Raw genomic sequence first — 12,941 nt, forward strand, 5'->3', positions numbered from 1 at the left:
CTTTTCTGGATAAGTTAATGCTGACCCTGCAAGCATTAACTTAGCTGAGTTCCCACTCCACAGGCTGCAAACACCCCTGATGGGAGTGGTTCCAGGGGGACTAGAATCAGTGGATAGGGATCTCCCTGGCTCCTGTCAAGAGACTATGGCGAGGGGAAGCCAAAAGCCAACAGAGAAGCACAAAGACCTCCTTGGGCTTCAGGAAATCTATTGGATTTGCAGACCAAACCCTCAGCTTATTCTGTGTGGAGTAAACACCTGAGAAAATGATACTGGGGAAATTTCACTAAGATAGTTCCCTTGAGTTTCTAATTCTCATACATGGGTAATCCACAAGTAAAGAACAATCTGTCACAAACCCCACATCAATATTTCCAGTGCATCTTGTCGTCTCTCTTTCTGCCTTTTAAATCCTAAAGCCTTAAAATAGCAAAGATCCAACACTGGCTGAGCACATGAGCTAGTATTAAGTCTAGAATCCTACTTTTGACATCTCCGACTCAAGGAATATTTCCAACACACCACTGAACAGCACACTAACCCACAGAAACCTTCCTATCAACACTACAAAAAGAAGGATTCTGCGTGGACTCCTCCTGAAGAGCGAATCAACAGACTGGACTTCTACGTAGAGTGCTTCCGCCGACGTGCACGGGCTGAAATTGTGGAAAAGCAGCATCACTTGCCCCATAACCTCAGCCGTGCAGAACACAGTGCCATCCAGAGCCTCAGAAACAACTCTGACATCATAATCAAAAAGGCTGACAAAGGAGGTGCTGTAGTCATCATGAACAGGTCGGAATATGAATGAGAGGCTGCTAGGCAACTCTCTGACACTGCATTCTACAGGCCATTACCCTCTGATCCTACTGAGGATTACCAAAAGAAACTACACCATCTGCTCAAGAAACTCCCTGAAGAAGCACAGGAACAAAACTACACAGACACACCCCTAGAGCCCCGACCAGGGGTATTCTATCTGCTACCCATGATCCACAAACCTGGGAATCCTGGGCGCCCCATCATCTCAGACATTGGCACCCTGACAGCAGGAAGGGTAACCAGAAGTCACCTACTACAGGACAGGCCCAACAAGGAAAGTAACAGAACGCCACGAGCCATCACCTACAGCCCCCGACTAAAACCTCTCCAGCGCAACATCAAGGATCTACAACCTATACTGAAGGACGATCCCTCACTCTCACAGACCTTGGGAGACAGACAGCCCCCCCAACCTGAAGCAAATACTCACCAACAACTACACAGCACACAACAAAAACACTAATCCAGGAACCAAACTCTGCAACAAACCTTGGTGCCAACTCTGTCCACATATCTATTCAAGGGACACCATCATAGGACGTAACCACATCAGCCACATGATCAAGTGCTCGTTCACCTGCACATCCACCAATGTGATATATGCTATCATGTGCCAACAATGCCCCTCTGCCATGTACATTGGCCAAACCAGACAGTCTCTATGCAAAAAAAATAAATGGACACAAATCTGACATCAAGAATTATAACATTAAAAAAACAGTAGGAGAACAAGTCAATCTCCCTAGACACTCAATAACAGACTTAAAAGTGGCAATTCTTCAACAACAAACATTCAAAAACAGAGTCCAACGAGAAACTGCAGAACTGGAATTAATTTGCAAACTGGCCACCATCAAATTAGGCCTGAATAAAGACTGGGAGTGGATGGGGCACTACAAAAACTAACTTCCCCCCTGCTGATACTCACACCTTATTGTCAACTGTTTGAAATGGGCCACCTTGATTACATTGGCCTCATTAGCACTACAAAAGTGATTTTTCCTCCCTTGGTATTCACCCTTGCATGTCAACTGTTGAGAATAGCCCTCTTCTACCTTAATTGAATTGGCTCATTAGCACTGACCCCCCCACTTGGTAAGGCAACTCCCATCTTTTCATATGCTGTGTATTTATACCTCCATACTGTATTTTCCACTCCATGCATCTGTTGAAGTGGGTTTCAGCCCACGAACGCTTATGCCCAAATACATTTGTTGTCTCTAAGGTGCCACAAGGACTCCTCCTTGTTTTTATTAAGACTAAGATATTTGCCACTAGAGGGCCATGTTATCTCTCTCTCTGTGTGTGTGTGTGTGTGTGTGTGTGTGTGTGTGAGAGAGAGAGAGAGAGAGAGAGAGAGTGAAAACAACCACCACCAGTTGGGTGACAGATGAGTTTTGTGACCTAGTTGCAGGAATAGATTAAATAAAGAGATGGATTAGGGAGATGGATTATGATAAGAAGGTCCTCTGTACACTTGAATTATCAAAATATCCAGTTTGGGACAAGACCTACAGGATAAAGAGGATCTAAAGCATGAATGTTCATCCCCATCTTCTTTCCTTTAATTGAATTGAATGATATGTGCTGTTCATTATCCTTTTTAGTACACACTAGATTTCATTTATACAATTCATGTTGTTGGTGAGAATGAGCAGTCAGCACTAAATGCTAAGGAGGATTACACTCATTGGCTGTTGACAGTCTAGTTGTTGATCTTTATGCCTGTTTGAGAGCTAAAACAGCAGCATTATTTTGCTGCTGGTAAACATTGCTGCCAGAGTTTGCATACAGTATCGGCACTAAGCAAATCATGGAATGATCAAAGAAAGAGCTGCTCTTTGCAACTCTGATAAGATTGGTTTTGGTTTTCATCTTTTTCATAGAATGCAGGAGAGTAAAAATAGCCCTCATTGCTATAATGCTGTTGAGAGTATACCTTATAACCAAACAATGCCATTCAGTCGGAATCACAGTCTATACAGTGAACTTGCTGTGAAGTTGCCCACGTTCAATGTTTGCAACAGATCACTAGATTATCTATAGTCAAAAATGGTGTTCAAATGCTTCAGGGAGCCATTTTACAACTGCCACAGCCTTTCGGTTCTTGTGGCTTTCCACTCAGTTCTCTGGTGTCACTGTGGCATTTACTAGTGAGTGATTTTGGGTGTAAGGCACTTTTAGCAGGCACGTGAGACCTGCATCTTTGAAAAGGGTCTAGAGATCTTTTTTCCTTTGCTTTCCAGCACTCTCAGCAGTGCAAGGAACTTCTCCACAACCAAAATACCAGCACAAAATGATTCAGGCTTCCAGTAAAACAGACATATCCCTCCAAACACAGTAATGCCTGCTTGTGCTATCCTGACCTCTGTATATAGATTGGCTCATTTGTGTGTCTGCCTGTTACACAATGACAAGTTGATTTAGTGCACCACATACTGACTTCCAATACCCAGTGTAATGGTTTGTTAATATTCCTGTACACATCAGTCACTTGTACAACATGAGGTATATTCTGTGTTTCCAAGCATTTATTCAGTTGATCACCTTCCTGTACCTTGGAAAAAAAGTTTTTTTGAAAGAAAAATAAACAAGTCAGAAGTAACAACGCAAAAAAACAAGAAAAATAGTAAATTCCCTTACAGAGCTTCCATCGGATGAGTGGTGGCCTGGCCTTTTTATGTACCCTTTCATTTGCTCACATCAAATGTCAAAGACAATTGTCCTCTGCTCTTATTGTATTTTGAGGGTTGGACATTCTCAGTAGAGGGCGTTCCTCTCTAAGGTGCCACAAGTACTCCTGTTCTTTTTTGAGGATACAGACTAACACGGCTGCTACCCTGAAACCTGTCCTTTAGCTTTGAAATTCACTCCTAACAGAGCCCCCTCAGAGTCAAGATCTTGTCACTTTTAGGGCAGGATGGAGCACAAATCTCCTTGCTCCTGCTTATTCCTAACAGTTGGTGACATCTGGTCTCCTGGCTGGTTATCCCTTAAACTTGGTCCCTCATCAAGTGGGTAGTAGTTGAGAGGGGGCAAGGAGGGGGAGCACTCTGCCTTAATTTGGGAAGTGTTGCACTTTACGTAACCAGTATCATGAAGCTATGGTGATGGACACCGGTAAGTAATCAATAAATAACCAGCAGGAAAATGCATAAAGTGTCTAAGCAAGAGCAAAGTCCCCTTAGTACAGTTTTCTCCAGAAGTTCTCTTGCTCTTTCTGACCACTATGGCAGTACTTCTCCCTCCTAGTTCTAGGCTAGGGACCAAAGATGAGATGTCAGGTATGCTATCAGGCAGCCAAGTAGCTCCTGCTTGCCCTCTGATATTTAATGCCATTTGTGGAATTAGTGCTTCCAAAAGTTTGAATGTCTATAAATTAGAGTACAAAGATGGTGAGTTAACATACCAGCAACAACCAGCGCTGTTACGCTGCTCCTGGAAGGCAAGAATTCTGGGAATGATTTCTCATCTATCCCCATTTTCCCAGGACAGGTAATGGCTCAGATATCCCACTATCAATCCTATTAGGGAATCATTTTAGGAAATACCTAAATCTTCAGTGTGTACTTGCAGCTTTGGAGTACAGACAAGCTTCTCCTTGTGCTTACCAGCACAATACAAAAGGAGAACAAGGCATTTCCTTCAGTGATCATGCACTTTATCTTTGCCTCCACAGACGGGAATAGATTTCCTGAACAACATGCTATTAAAGTTCCATTCGGCTGCCATTTTAAAGTGCTTTGAGTAGTGTAGTTCTGACCAAAGTTTTAATGGATAATTAGCACATTAAATTATTATGGAAGAACTGGGAAAAGCTCTGGTGACTACAAATAGAACTGGGCCATAGGTATTGTATTGTGATGAGCGGGGTTAAACCTTGTTATGGGTTAAGTTAAAACCTTGTTGACACTGATATACGAGCATGCCCTTTATTTAATATTGCTGTAAGAAACAGTACTTAAGAGACCACACCTAAAAAAAGGTCTAATAGGCCTGGTCTACACTAACAAGGTAAGTCAATCTAAGTTATTCTAGTTAAATTACGTAAGTTATGTATCTTCAGTTGACCTAGTTTAGATCGACTTCCAGCAGTGTCTACACTGCGCTATGTCAATACATCCTGGTGACGAGCTGCACTGACAAAGTTCTGGGATTTGAGAATGTGGGTTGGTACCATATCTTCAGGACAGGGTGTTGGCCTTGCCATTTTTGGATCTGGGGCAGTATGTGATAATGAAATTCCATTGTGAGAAAAACAAGGTCCACCAATGCTGCTGTTGTTTTACGGCCTTTGCCCTACATAGCTATTCCAGATTTTTATGATCAGTGAGTACCTGCACCAGGTAGCCAGCTCTTTCCAGGTAGAGCCACCATTCTGCAAAGGCAGTTTTTATCACAGGAGTTCCTTATCAAGTATTTCATAGTTTAGTTCTGTGTGAGTGAGTTTCCTTGCATAATAAGCACACGGTGTAACACTGGCTTGGGACCAAGTCTCTGGGAGAGGACAGCCCCAATTGCCATACTGGAGTCATCAGCTTCTACAGTGAAGGCTTGTGTGACATCTGGATGAGCCAATATGTGTGCTGTAGTAGAGGCAAGTTTCAAGTTTCAGGAGGCCAATGGAATTGGGTATTTTTCCAGTGAAGAGTGGTGAGGGACTTGATTTGTTTTGAAAAATGTAGGATAAATCATCAGTAAAAATTGGCGAACCTCAGGAAGCATTGCAGGTCGTGTACCATGTGGAGAATCGGCCAGTCTTGAATGGCTCAGGCCTTGCATGGGTTCACCTTTCTGGGGATAAGATGAAGCCCAAGAACTCCAGGAGGTCTGATCAGAGGCACACTTCTCGAGCTTGGCGAAAAGACCATGCTGCCATAAGTGTTCCAGGACCACCCGGATGGGAGCAGTATGCTGTTCGCGGTACTCAGAGAAGATCAATATGTTGTCCAGGTAGACTAGACTACTACATAGTGGTCCAAGATATCTTGGAACAAGTCATTCATAAAATGTTGGAAGGTAGCCAGGGAGTTGGTCAACCAGAAGGGCATTACGAGATATTCTTAATGTGCCATAGCGGGTTTGGAAGGCAGTTTTCCACTCGTCCCCGTCTCTAATTTGTACAAGGTTGTATGCAGCCCTCAGGTCCAATTTAGTGACTATATGGGCAGCTACAACACAATCTAGCAATTCAGGAATCAGGGGTAGCAGATAACGATTCCTGATAGTTATCTGATTCAGTGCACGGTCTGAGTCTGAGACTGCCGTCTTTCTTCATGACAAAAAGAGTGGTGTGCCAGTTGATGAGGTCAACTTGCAGATTACCAGGAGAACCTTGCCTGAGGGTATTTCTCGGAGCACAGTCAGTTCACGTTCTGACATGGTGTAAATTCCCCCAAATGGTATTTTTGCACCTGGCTGCAGCTCTGTTGTAATCCTCATGCAGAGGGAGAGTTTCCGCATTCTTCTTTTCAAATATATCAGTGTAGTCTTGGTCTTTTGAGGCGAGTTCAGATGTGGCTTCAGTGGAAGGTTCTGCCTGGATAGCCACCCCATCTGGGCCTCTCAAGTTTTGGATGCTGGGACAGGAGCTACTGTTTTCCAACAGTGCTGCTGACAAAACTCTGATAGAAAACAGACTTCCTGTGCTTGCCACCAAATGAGCGGGTTATGGAGAGCCAGCCGGGAAACACTGAGGATAGGGGAAAGTGTGGAGAATGGATCATTCCAAATTGTAACGTCTCTTGGTGCCTCTGAATCACAGCCTCCAATGGGGCTCTTTCCTCTGTCACTGGAGCAGAAGACACAGGGGAACCACTGATCCCCAGTTTGAGAACCCCTGGCATAGAGAGTGTCGGGAACCCTCAGGGAGTTGTGAGGTTATTACACGGGGGTCGCAAACTATCAGCCTCCACCCCAAACCCTGCTTTGCATCCAGCATTTATAATGGTGTTAAATATATAAAAAAGTGTTTTTAATTTATAAGGGGGGCTGCACTCAGAGGCTTGCTATTTGAAAAGGGTCACCAGTACAAAAGTTTGAGAACTACTGCTCTATAAGGTCACTCCTGACCTTGTGTTGCAGGGGAATCTACAGGATCCGGGCTACTGCTGCATCTATGAAGCAGTCTGCTGCATCTGAGTCGATGAAGGCTAGTAGGATGGGATTTTGCAGGGGTGCCCCAGGTATGTGCCCTGCCCCTGTCAGAGCTTCCTTAGAGCAGCCTCTGCCATTCGGGTTCGGTGTGGATCATTGAATAGTACTGACATGGCTGGGAGGAAGACCTCCCAGTTCAATAGGGCTGGGCTGCCACACACCAAGGAGGGAGAGGCGTAGTCCCCAGCCAGCAGGCTGATGACTGGTCTCACCTTTGCACGATCACTATTATAGAACTGAGGTTGCATCATGAACAGGCGGTGGCACTGGTTTATAGAAGTCCAGAATCGCTAGTGATTACCATCAAACCATTCTGGCAGTGGAACAGAGCTGTTCGAGCCGTGTCTGGAGAGTGGTGTTTTCCAGAGGCAAACAAGTGACTTGCTTCTGCAAGAGCTGGTTCTCTGAGGTTAGCTGGATGACCTAGGTCTGCAAGGGTTGCTGTCTGTCTGAAGGCAGGCAGCCCACTTGAGCAAAGGGCAGGGCCGGCTCCAGGCACCAGGCACCCAAGCACATGCTTGGGGCAGCTCCTGGTAAGGGGCGGCGGGGGGAGCGCGGTGCGGCATTCCGCGGGGGGGAGGGCGCTCCGGCGGCGTGGCGCTCGGTGGGGGATCGGGGGTGGGCTCCGGCGCACGGCGCTCGGCGGGGGGGGGGCGGCGCGGGCGCGGCGCTGGAGGGGGGTTCCGGCGGCGCTCGGCAGGGGGCGGGGGCGGGCTCCGGCGGCGCGGCACTCAGCGTGAGGGGCAGCAGGGGGCTCGGGGTTCCGGCGGCGCTCGGCACGGGGTGAGGGCGGGCTGCGGCGCTCAACGGGGGGGGCGGCGCGGGCGCGGCGCTGGAGGGGGGTTCCGGCGGCGCTCGGCAGGGGGCGGGGGCGGGCTCCGGCGGCGCTCGGCGGCGGCGGGGGGGGCGGCGCGGGACTCAGGGGGGGTTCCGGCGGCGCTCGGCGCAGGGGGGGCGGGCTCTGGCGCGTGGCGGCAGCACGGGGGGCGGCGCTCGGCTGGGGGCAGCGCTCGGCGGGGGGCGCTTTTTTTTGCTGCTTGGGGCAGCAAAAAAGCTAGAGCCACCCCTGGCAAAGGGTTACCCAGGTCCATTCTGATGGTACCAGGCCCACTCCTTTGGCCTAAGCAGTCCATGCAAGGTGTCATGACTAGGATGTGGGTGATCTGACCTAGTGGCTGCAGCCAGACCTGAAGCACAGCTGAAGCTAGCCTGGATCATGTGACTTGGGCTCAGGCTACCGGGCTAAATATTGTTGTGTAGATTCTTAGGCTAGAACTCCAATCTGTAGCCCAGCGAGCCTGAGTCAGTTGACCCAGGCCAGCTGTGGGTGTTTAATGGGTACATCTATACTTCCAAAAAACCTCTGTGGCCATGAGTCTCAGAACCTGGGTCAACTGATTCAGGTTTGCAGGGCTTATGTTACAGTGTAGATGTTCCTGCTCTGGCTAGAGCCCAGACTCTGAAACTCAGTGAGGGGGTCTCGGGGCCTGTGCTAATTATTTTCTGCTATTTCTGCTAAGTCAGTTGACCCATGGTCTGAGACTCGCTGTGGTGGAATTTTTTGGGAAGTGTAGTTGCATCTTAAGCCCGCAACCCCACAATGAAGTGTCTGCACAGCAAAGCATAGGCGCCAACTCCAGGGCGGGGGCTTGGGGCGGAGCGGGGGTTTGAGCATGCCTGGGGCCCAAAGAAAGCCAGTGCCTGTGCAGCACAGGGGTCTGCCCGGGCATATCCCATGGCAGGAACTGGATCAGACTCAGAGTCATTCTAGCACTTAAGTTCTCTATATTTTAATCACTCTTGCTTTTTAAAAGTATCAGTTATTTTATCTTAAGCCCTAAAAGGTGACATAGGCCACATATGAAACCTACCGTTGCTACAAGTGACTCTTTAGCCTAGTGCAGCTGAAAGATTAGAGAGAAATGCACGTTTTCTGTAATTTTTTTTTGCAGTTTATTTACTTTGACCCAGATCCACAAAAGGACTTAGGCACCTAACACCCCACTGTAGGGGCCTACATCCAAAATGTAGGTACCGCTGAGATCTTCAAAACCCATGCTTGGCTGCCACCAAACCCTGTAGGCATCTAAAATCCCTCAGCACCTACATTTGTACCCTAAAAGTCCCCTAGCTGCCTCAGTTTCTCGGCGTGCATGCCAGAGGCCTCCCTCTAGGCATCCAGATGCCAATCACGTGCCCAACCCTTAGTGGGATCCTCAAACCAAGAGAAGATGGGCGTTCCCCTGCTGATCCGGCCTGCAGGCCTGATCCAGAACATATGCTCAGAGCACGCCTATCAGATTGGCTCAAGACAAAATTTGGCCAGAGACAAGGAATCCCTTATAACTTTTAGCCTAGTGGCTAGAGCACTTAGCTGAGATGTGGGAGACCTGCTTTTAATTCCCCCCCCACCTGCCTGATGGGGAGAAAGGATCTGAATGGGGGGGGTCTCTCAGCTGAATGCCCTCGCCACTGAGGTCCAGGATATTCTGATGTGGGTCATTCTCAATCTCTCCTGTTGAAGTATTTCCACTTTGGCTAAATAATTCAACAGTCGTTAGAATCAGGGCAATGGAGTGGACCCTGGCTCTCCCAGGCAAATGCCCTAGCTATCAGGCTATAGAGTCATTCTCATTCTCTCTCTCTCTCTCTGACTCCAATGGGCTATTCTGATCCAGAGCTCACTGGATTTAATGGGGGTCTTTCCATCAACCTCAATGAACTTCAGACCAGGCCCTTAGTGCACACTCAATTTCTCTGTTTTGTGGCTGTCCACTGATCTTCCCAAGCCATACAAGACTGTCTTTACCGGCAGCAGTGAAGCTGAAACTGATGAGGAAGCAGGCTGAAGTCTAGACAGAGAGAGGTGGAGGTGGAGATGGGTGGGAGTGGAGAGAAAGTATGGCCCGAATGTGTTTGTGTCCTTGGGCCCACCCAAGAGATCATCTACAGAAGCAGAAAACCTTTTTTAAAATTCACGCTATACTGTTTAAACTGCGGTCAGAAACCTGAACTGAAAACCCCAGCGTTTCCAAAACTGCAAGCTGACAGTGTCCCTATCTCTTTACTTGAAGCCCTTGTGCAGCTTTTCCTAGGATAGCATAATTACTTCTGTTCATGATGGACATGTGTCGCTGGCAGGACATTAAAAATACACAGCATGTTCCTTCAGCACAGCTGCCATGTCTTGTACAGCACCATGTGTGATAATTTAATGCAAATTATTTAATGAGATCATTTGCATTAAATTGTATGGTCAGCAAACCCTGCCCCAAGCAATGGAGAGGGGAGGACATGGAGCGTCATGAAGCTTGGCCGCTTCAACTGTGGGAGATGGCTGGAAGGTATCTGGGATTGCTAGAGGTGGCTGAGGGTAGCTGGATGCTGGGACGAGGTGTCGGGCAGGTAGCTGATGACTGTCCAGGGAATGGCAGGGGAGGTAGGTGGTGGCATCTGAGGTGACGAAGGTGGCTGAAGCTCAGTGGGTGCATGTGGGATCAGTGGTACTGGAGCATGCAGTTGCTGAGGAAGGTGGGTGTGTGCTAGTTGCCTGGAGCTGCTGTTGAGGGAATCTGAGACCTTGCCTTCCTGATTCTGCTGTTCCTGTTGCCTCCTGAAGCCTCTACTGCCACTGCCTCTGTCTGATTGCTCTGCCTGGCTAGATCCAGCAGGGGGAGCACCTACAGAGGAGGCATTGGGCTATCTGCTCAGTGGGTGCCACAGTGGCCTCTGGTGGTAGAAAGGCAAAAACAGAGGCCTGTGGCCTTCCCACAGCAAAACTGGGTGGTTGAGGATCCAGCCCAGCTATAGAAACATCTGACAGGAAGGCCAGGTGAGTGAGATGAGGGAGGGTCATGTACCGGCCATGTGTGATCTTCACATGAATGCAAATATTTTCCATACTAACTTTTGTTTATTTAGATTAATTTTAGAAACTGTTTGGTCAGGAATAACCTCGCACAAGCAGAAGAGACGTGGGGGAAACTATAAATGAGGATTATCAGATTTCCCTGACCAAGGAGAAGTTGCTTCAATTTTGTCTCTGCTGCTATGCACTTCCTTAATGTCCCTGCACTCAAACCAGGAATTTTTCACATTGACTTGTTATTGCTCAGCATCTCCAAACAGCTGACTTCTCAAGGAGGAGGGAGAAGGGGAAAGGAAAGAGGAACTGATAAAATTAGTAAACACAGTGGACTTCCCCTTCTCATCTATAATGTATCCTTCCCCCCTTTTTGCCTGAAAAGAAAAATGTGCAAGAATTTGCAAATCTGTTGCCAGAAATTATGCAAATGATGTTTTGTAAGACGAGGGCCTGACTTAAAGGGTCTTGGTGATTTCCCGCTCATAACTTTGCACCCTTCTTTGCTACTATACTATATCTTACACCTGTAATAGCCTCTGAATCCAAATTTGCTAACTGTCCTTTCTGTGTCCTTCAAAAAAATGGCACATAACACCCTTGTCCTGTGAAGCATTCAAGCTGCAGGAAACATTCCATCCTCTATGTTTGTTCTTTTGTGTATCTTAGCATTTGTCTCACCTGTGCCTTCAGAACAGGTAGGTGAGATTTCTCAAGGTGCATACAACAGTTAGGAGCTCAATTACCATTCACTTTCAATGTGAGCTGGGTATCCAACTGCCTTTTGTGCCTTTAAAAGCTCGTTGGAGAAGGAACTCAGTGTTTGGCCCTGTAAATGAGCACTTCCTTGCTTGCTGTACAAATTAGCCAGAGACCTCTTACTTTGCAACCCAGTGTCCATTTATTTCCCTGTGTTCATTCCCACCACCATCTATCTAAAACTATGTACAAGTCAATTGCAGTTAGGTAGCTAGCCAGGGGACAGCTAGTACCTACTGCTAGCTAGGAGCAGCAGTTCCTTACTCCTCCTGTTTCTCCTCCACTTCCTTCCTATCAGCTTTATGGGCCTTTCTCCCAGCAGGCTCACAGGTGATTACTCTTAGGCTCCTTTAATGAGCCACACCCTGCCAGGTCCAATCAGTTCCCCTTTATGGGAGTTACGCTAGCAGGTTCTGACCTAACAGGGGCTGGTTCAGGACCTCTTAGGCCAGCACCCTGTTACGGCCCATTTACATCTTGTACAAAGACCCGTATTTTGATGGTCAATGCCCACATCAGATAAACCATCAGAAGTGGGTAGTTTTGTTTTTAAAAGGATTTTTATAAAATACAATCACAAAATAAGATGTTTAAGTTACTATCAGTCACAGAGAGTCCCTGATTGATAACTCTCTCTCTAACACACACACACACACACACACCAGCTAAGGCTGAAAATAGGTTTCTGTGGAGCCCAGCTAATATGCTCCTGCTCCATCCCAGAAGTACATTTAACAAAAATGTTATTTAAAAGACTATTTAAAAGCTGTAGCGCTTCAGTGTAGACACTTACTACAGTGACAGGCGGGGTTCTCCCATTACTGTAGTAAATCCACCTCCCTAAGAGGCGGTAGCTAGGGCAACCTAGCACTGTCTACAGGGGTGGGGGGGGTGCGCTTAGGTAAGCTTAACTACATCCCTTAAGGGGGGGGAGATTTTTCACACCCGAGAGATGTAGTTTTGTCAATGTAACTTTTCAGTGTAGAATAGCCCTAAAAACTTTAGAATGTCTGGCAATGAGGAGAAGAGCGATCCAGTCAATTCACCATGGCCACATAATCCTTTGTGTAATCCTATTACTACCCCAAATCATGCCATCTACTATTGTTGCTTATGGGTTAATTATATGTTATTTAGTGTATCCCATGTCTAGTAATAACAACTAGAGTGTTGTTCCTCAAGGCCTAAGGCTTAATTAGCACATGCATGATATTAAACTATTTTTATTTATTAAAATATAAAGGGAAAAACTGTTAGTTACAAACCCCAGTATTTTCTTTAAACCTCTGTTAAGCAATGGAAATATTACCTGCATTGCAACCAAAATTTGCAGTGTACTCAC

At 46.9% G+C, this 12,941-nt stretch overlaps 1 protein-coding gene across 5 annotated transcripts in view; it reads right to left on the minus strand.

The window, feature by feature from the left end:
- FYB1 (FYN binding protein 1) overlaps positions 1–12,941 on the minus strand; it is a 122,327-nt gene that overhangs the window by 84,016 nt on the left and 25,370 nt on the right. The window contains exon 1 of one of the 5 annotated variants that reach the window (XM_065598875.1): positions 12,909–12,932. The exons of the other annotated variants lie outside the window; for them this stretch is intronic. Within the exon in view, the coding sequence (XP_065454947.1) occupies positions 12,909–12,914 (6 nt within the window). The 5' untranslated portion in view covers positions 12,915–12,932. Of the gene's footprint in view, positions 1–12,908; positions 12,933–12,941 lie in introns of those variants that run through there. 5 annotated transcript variants of the gene reach the window in all.

The sequence above is a fragment of the Chrysemys picta genome, chromosome 6 (genome assembly GCF_011386835.1).
Source record: "Chrysemys picta bellii isolate R12L10 chromosome 6, ASM1138683v2, whole genome shotgun sequence".
Taxonomy (NCBI): Eukaryota; Metazoa; Chordata; order Testudines; family Emydidae; genus Chrysemys; species Chrysemys picta.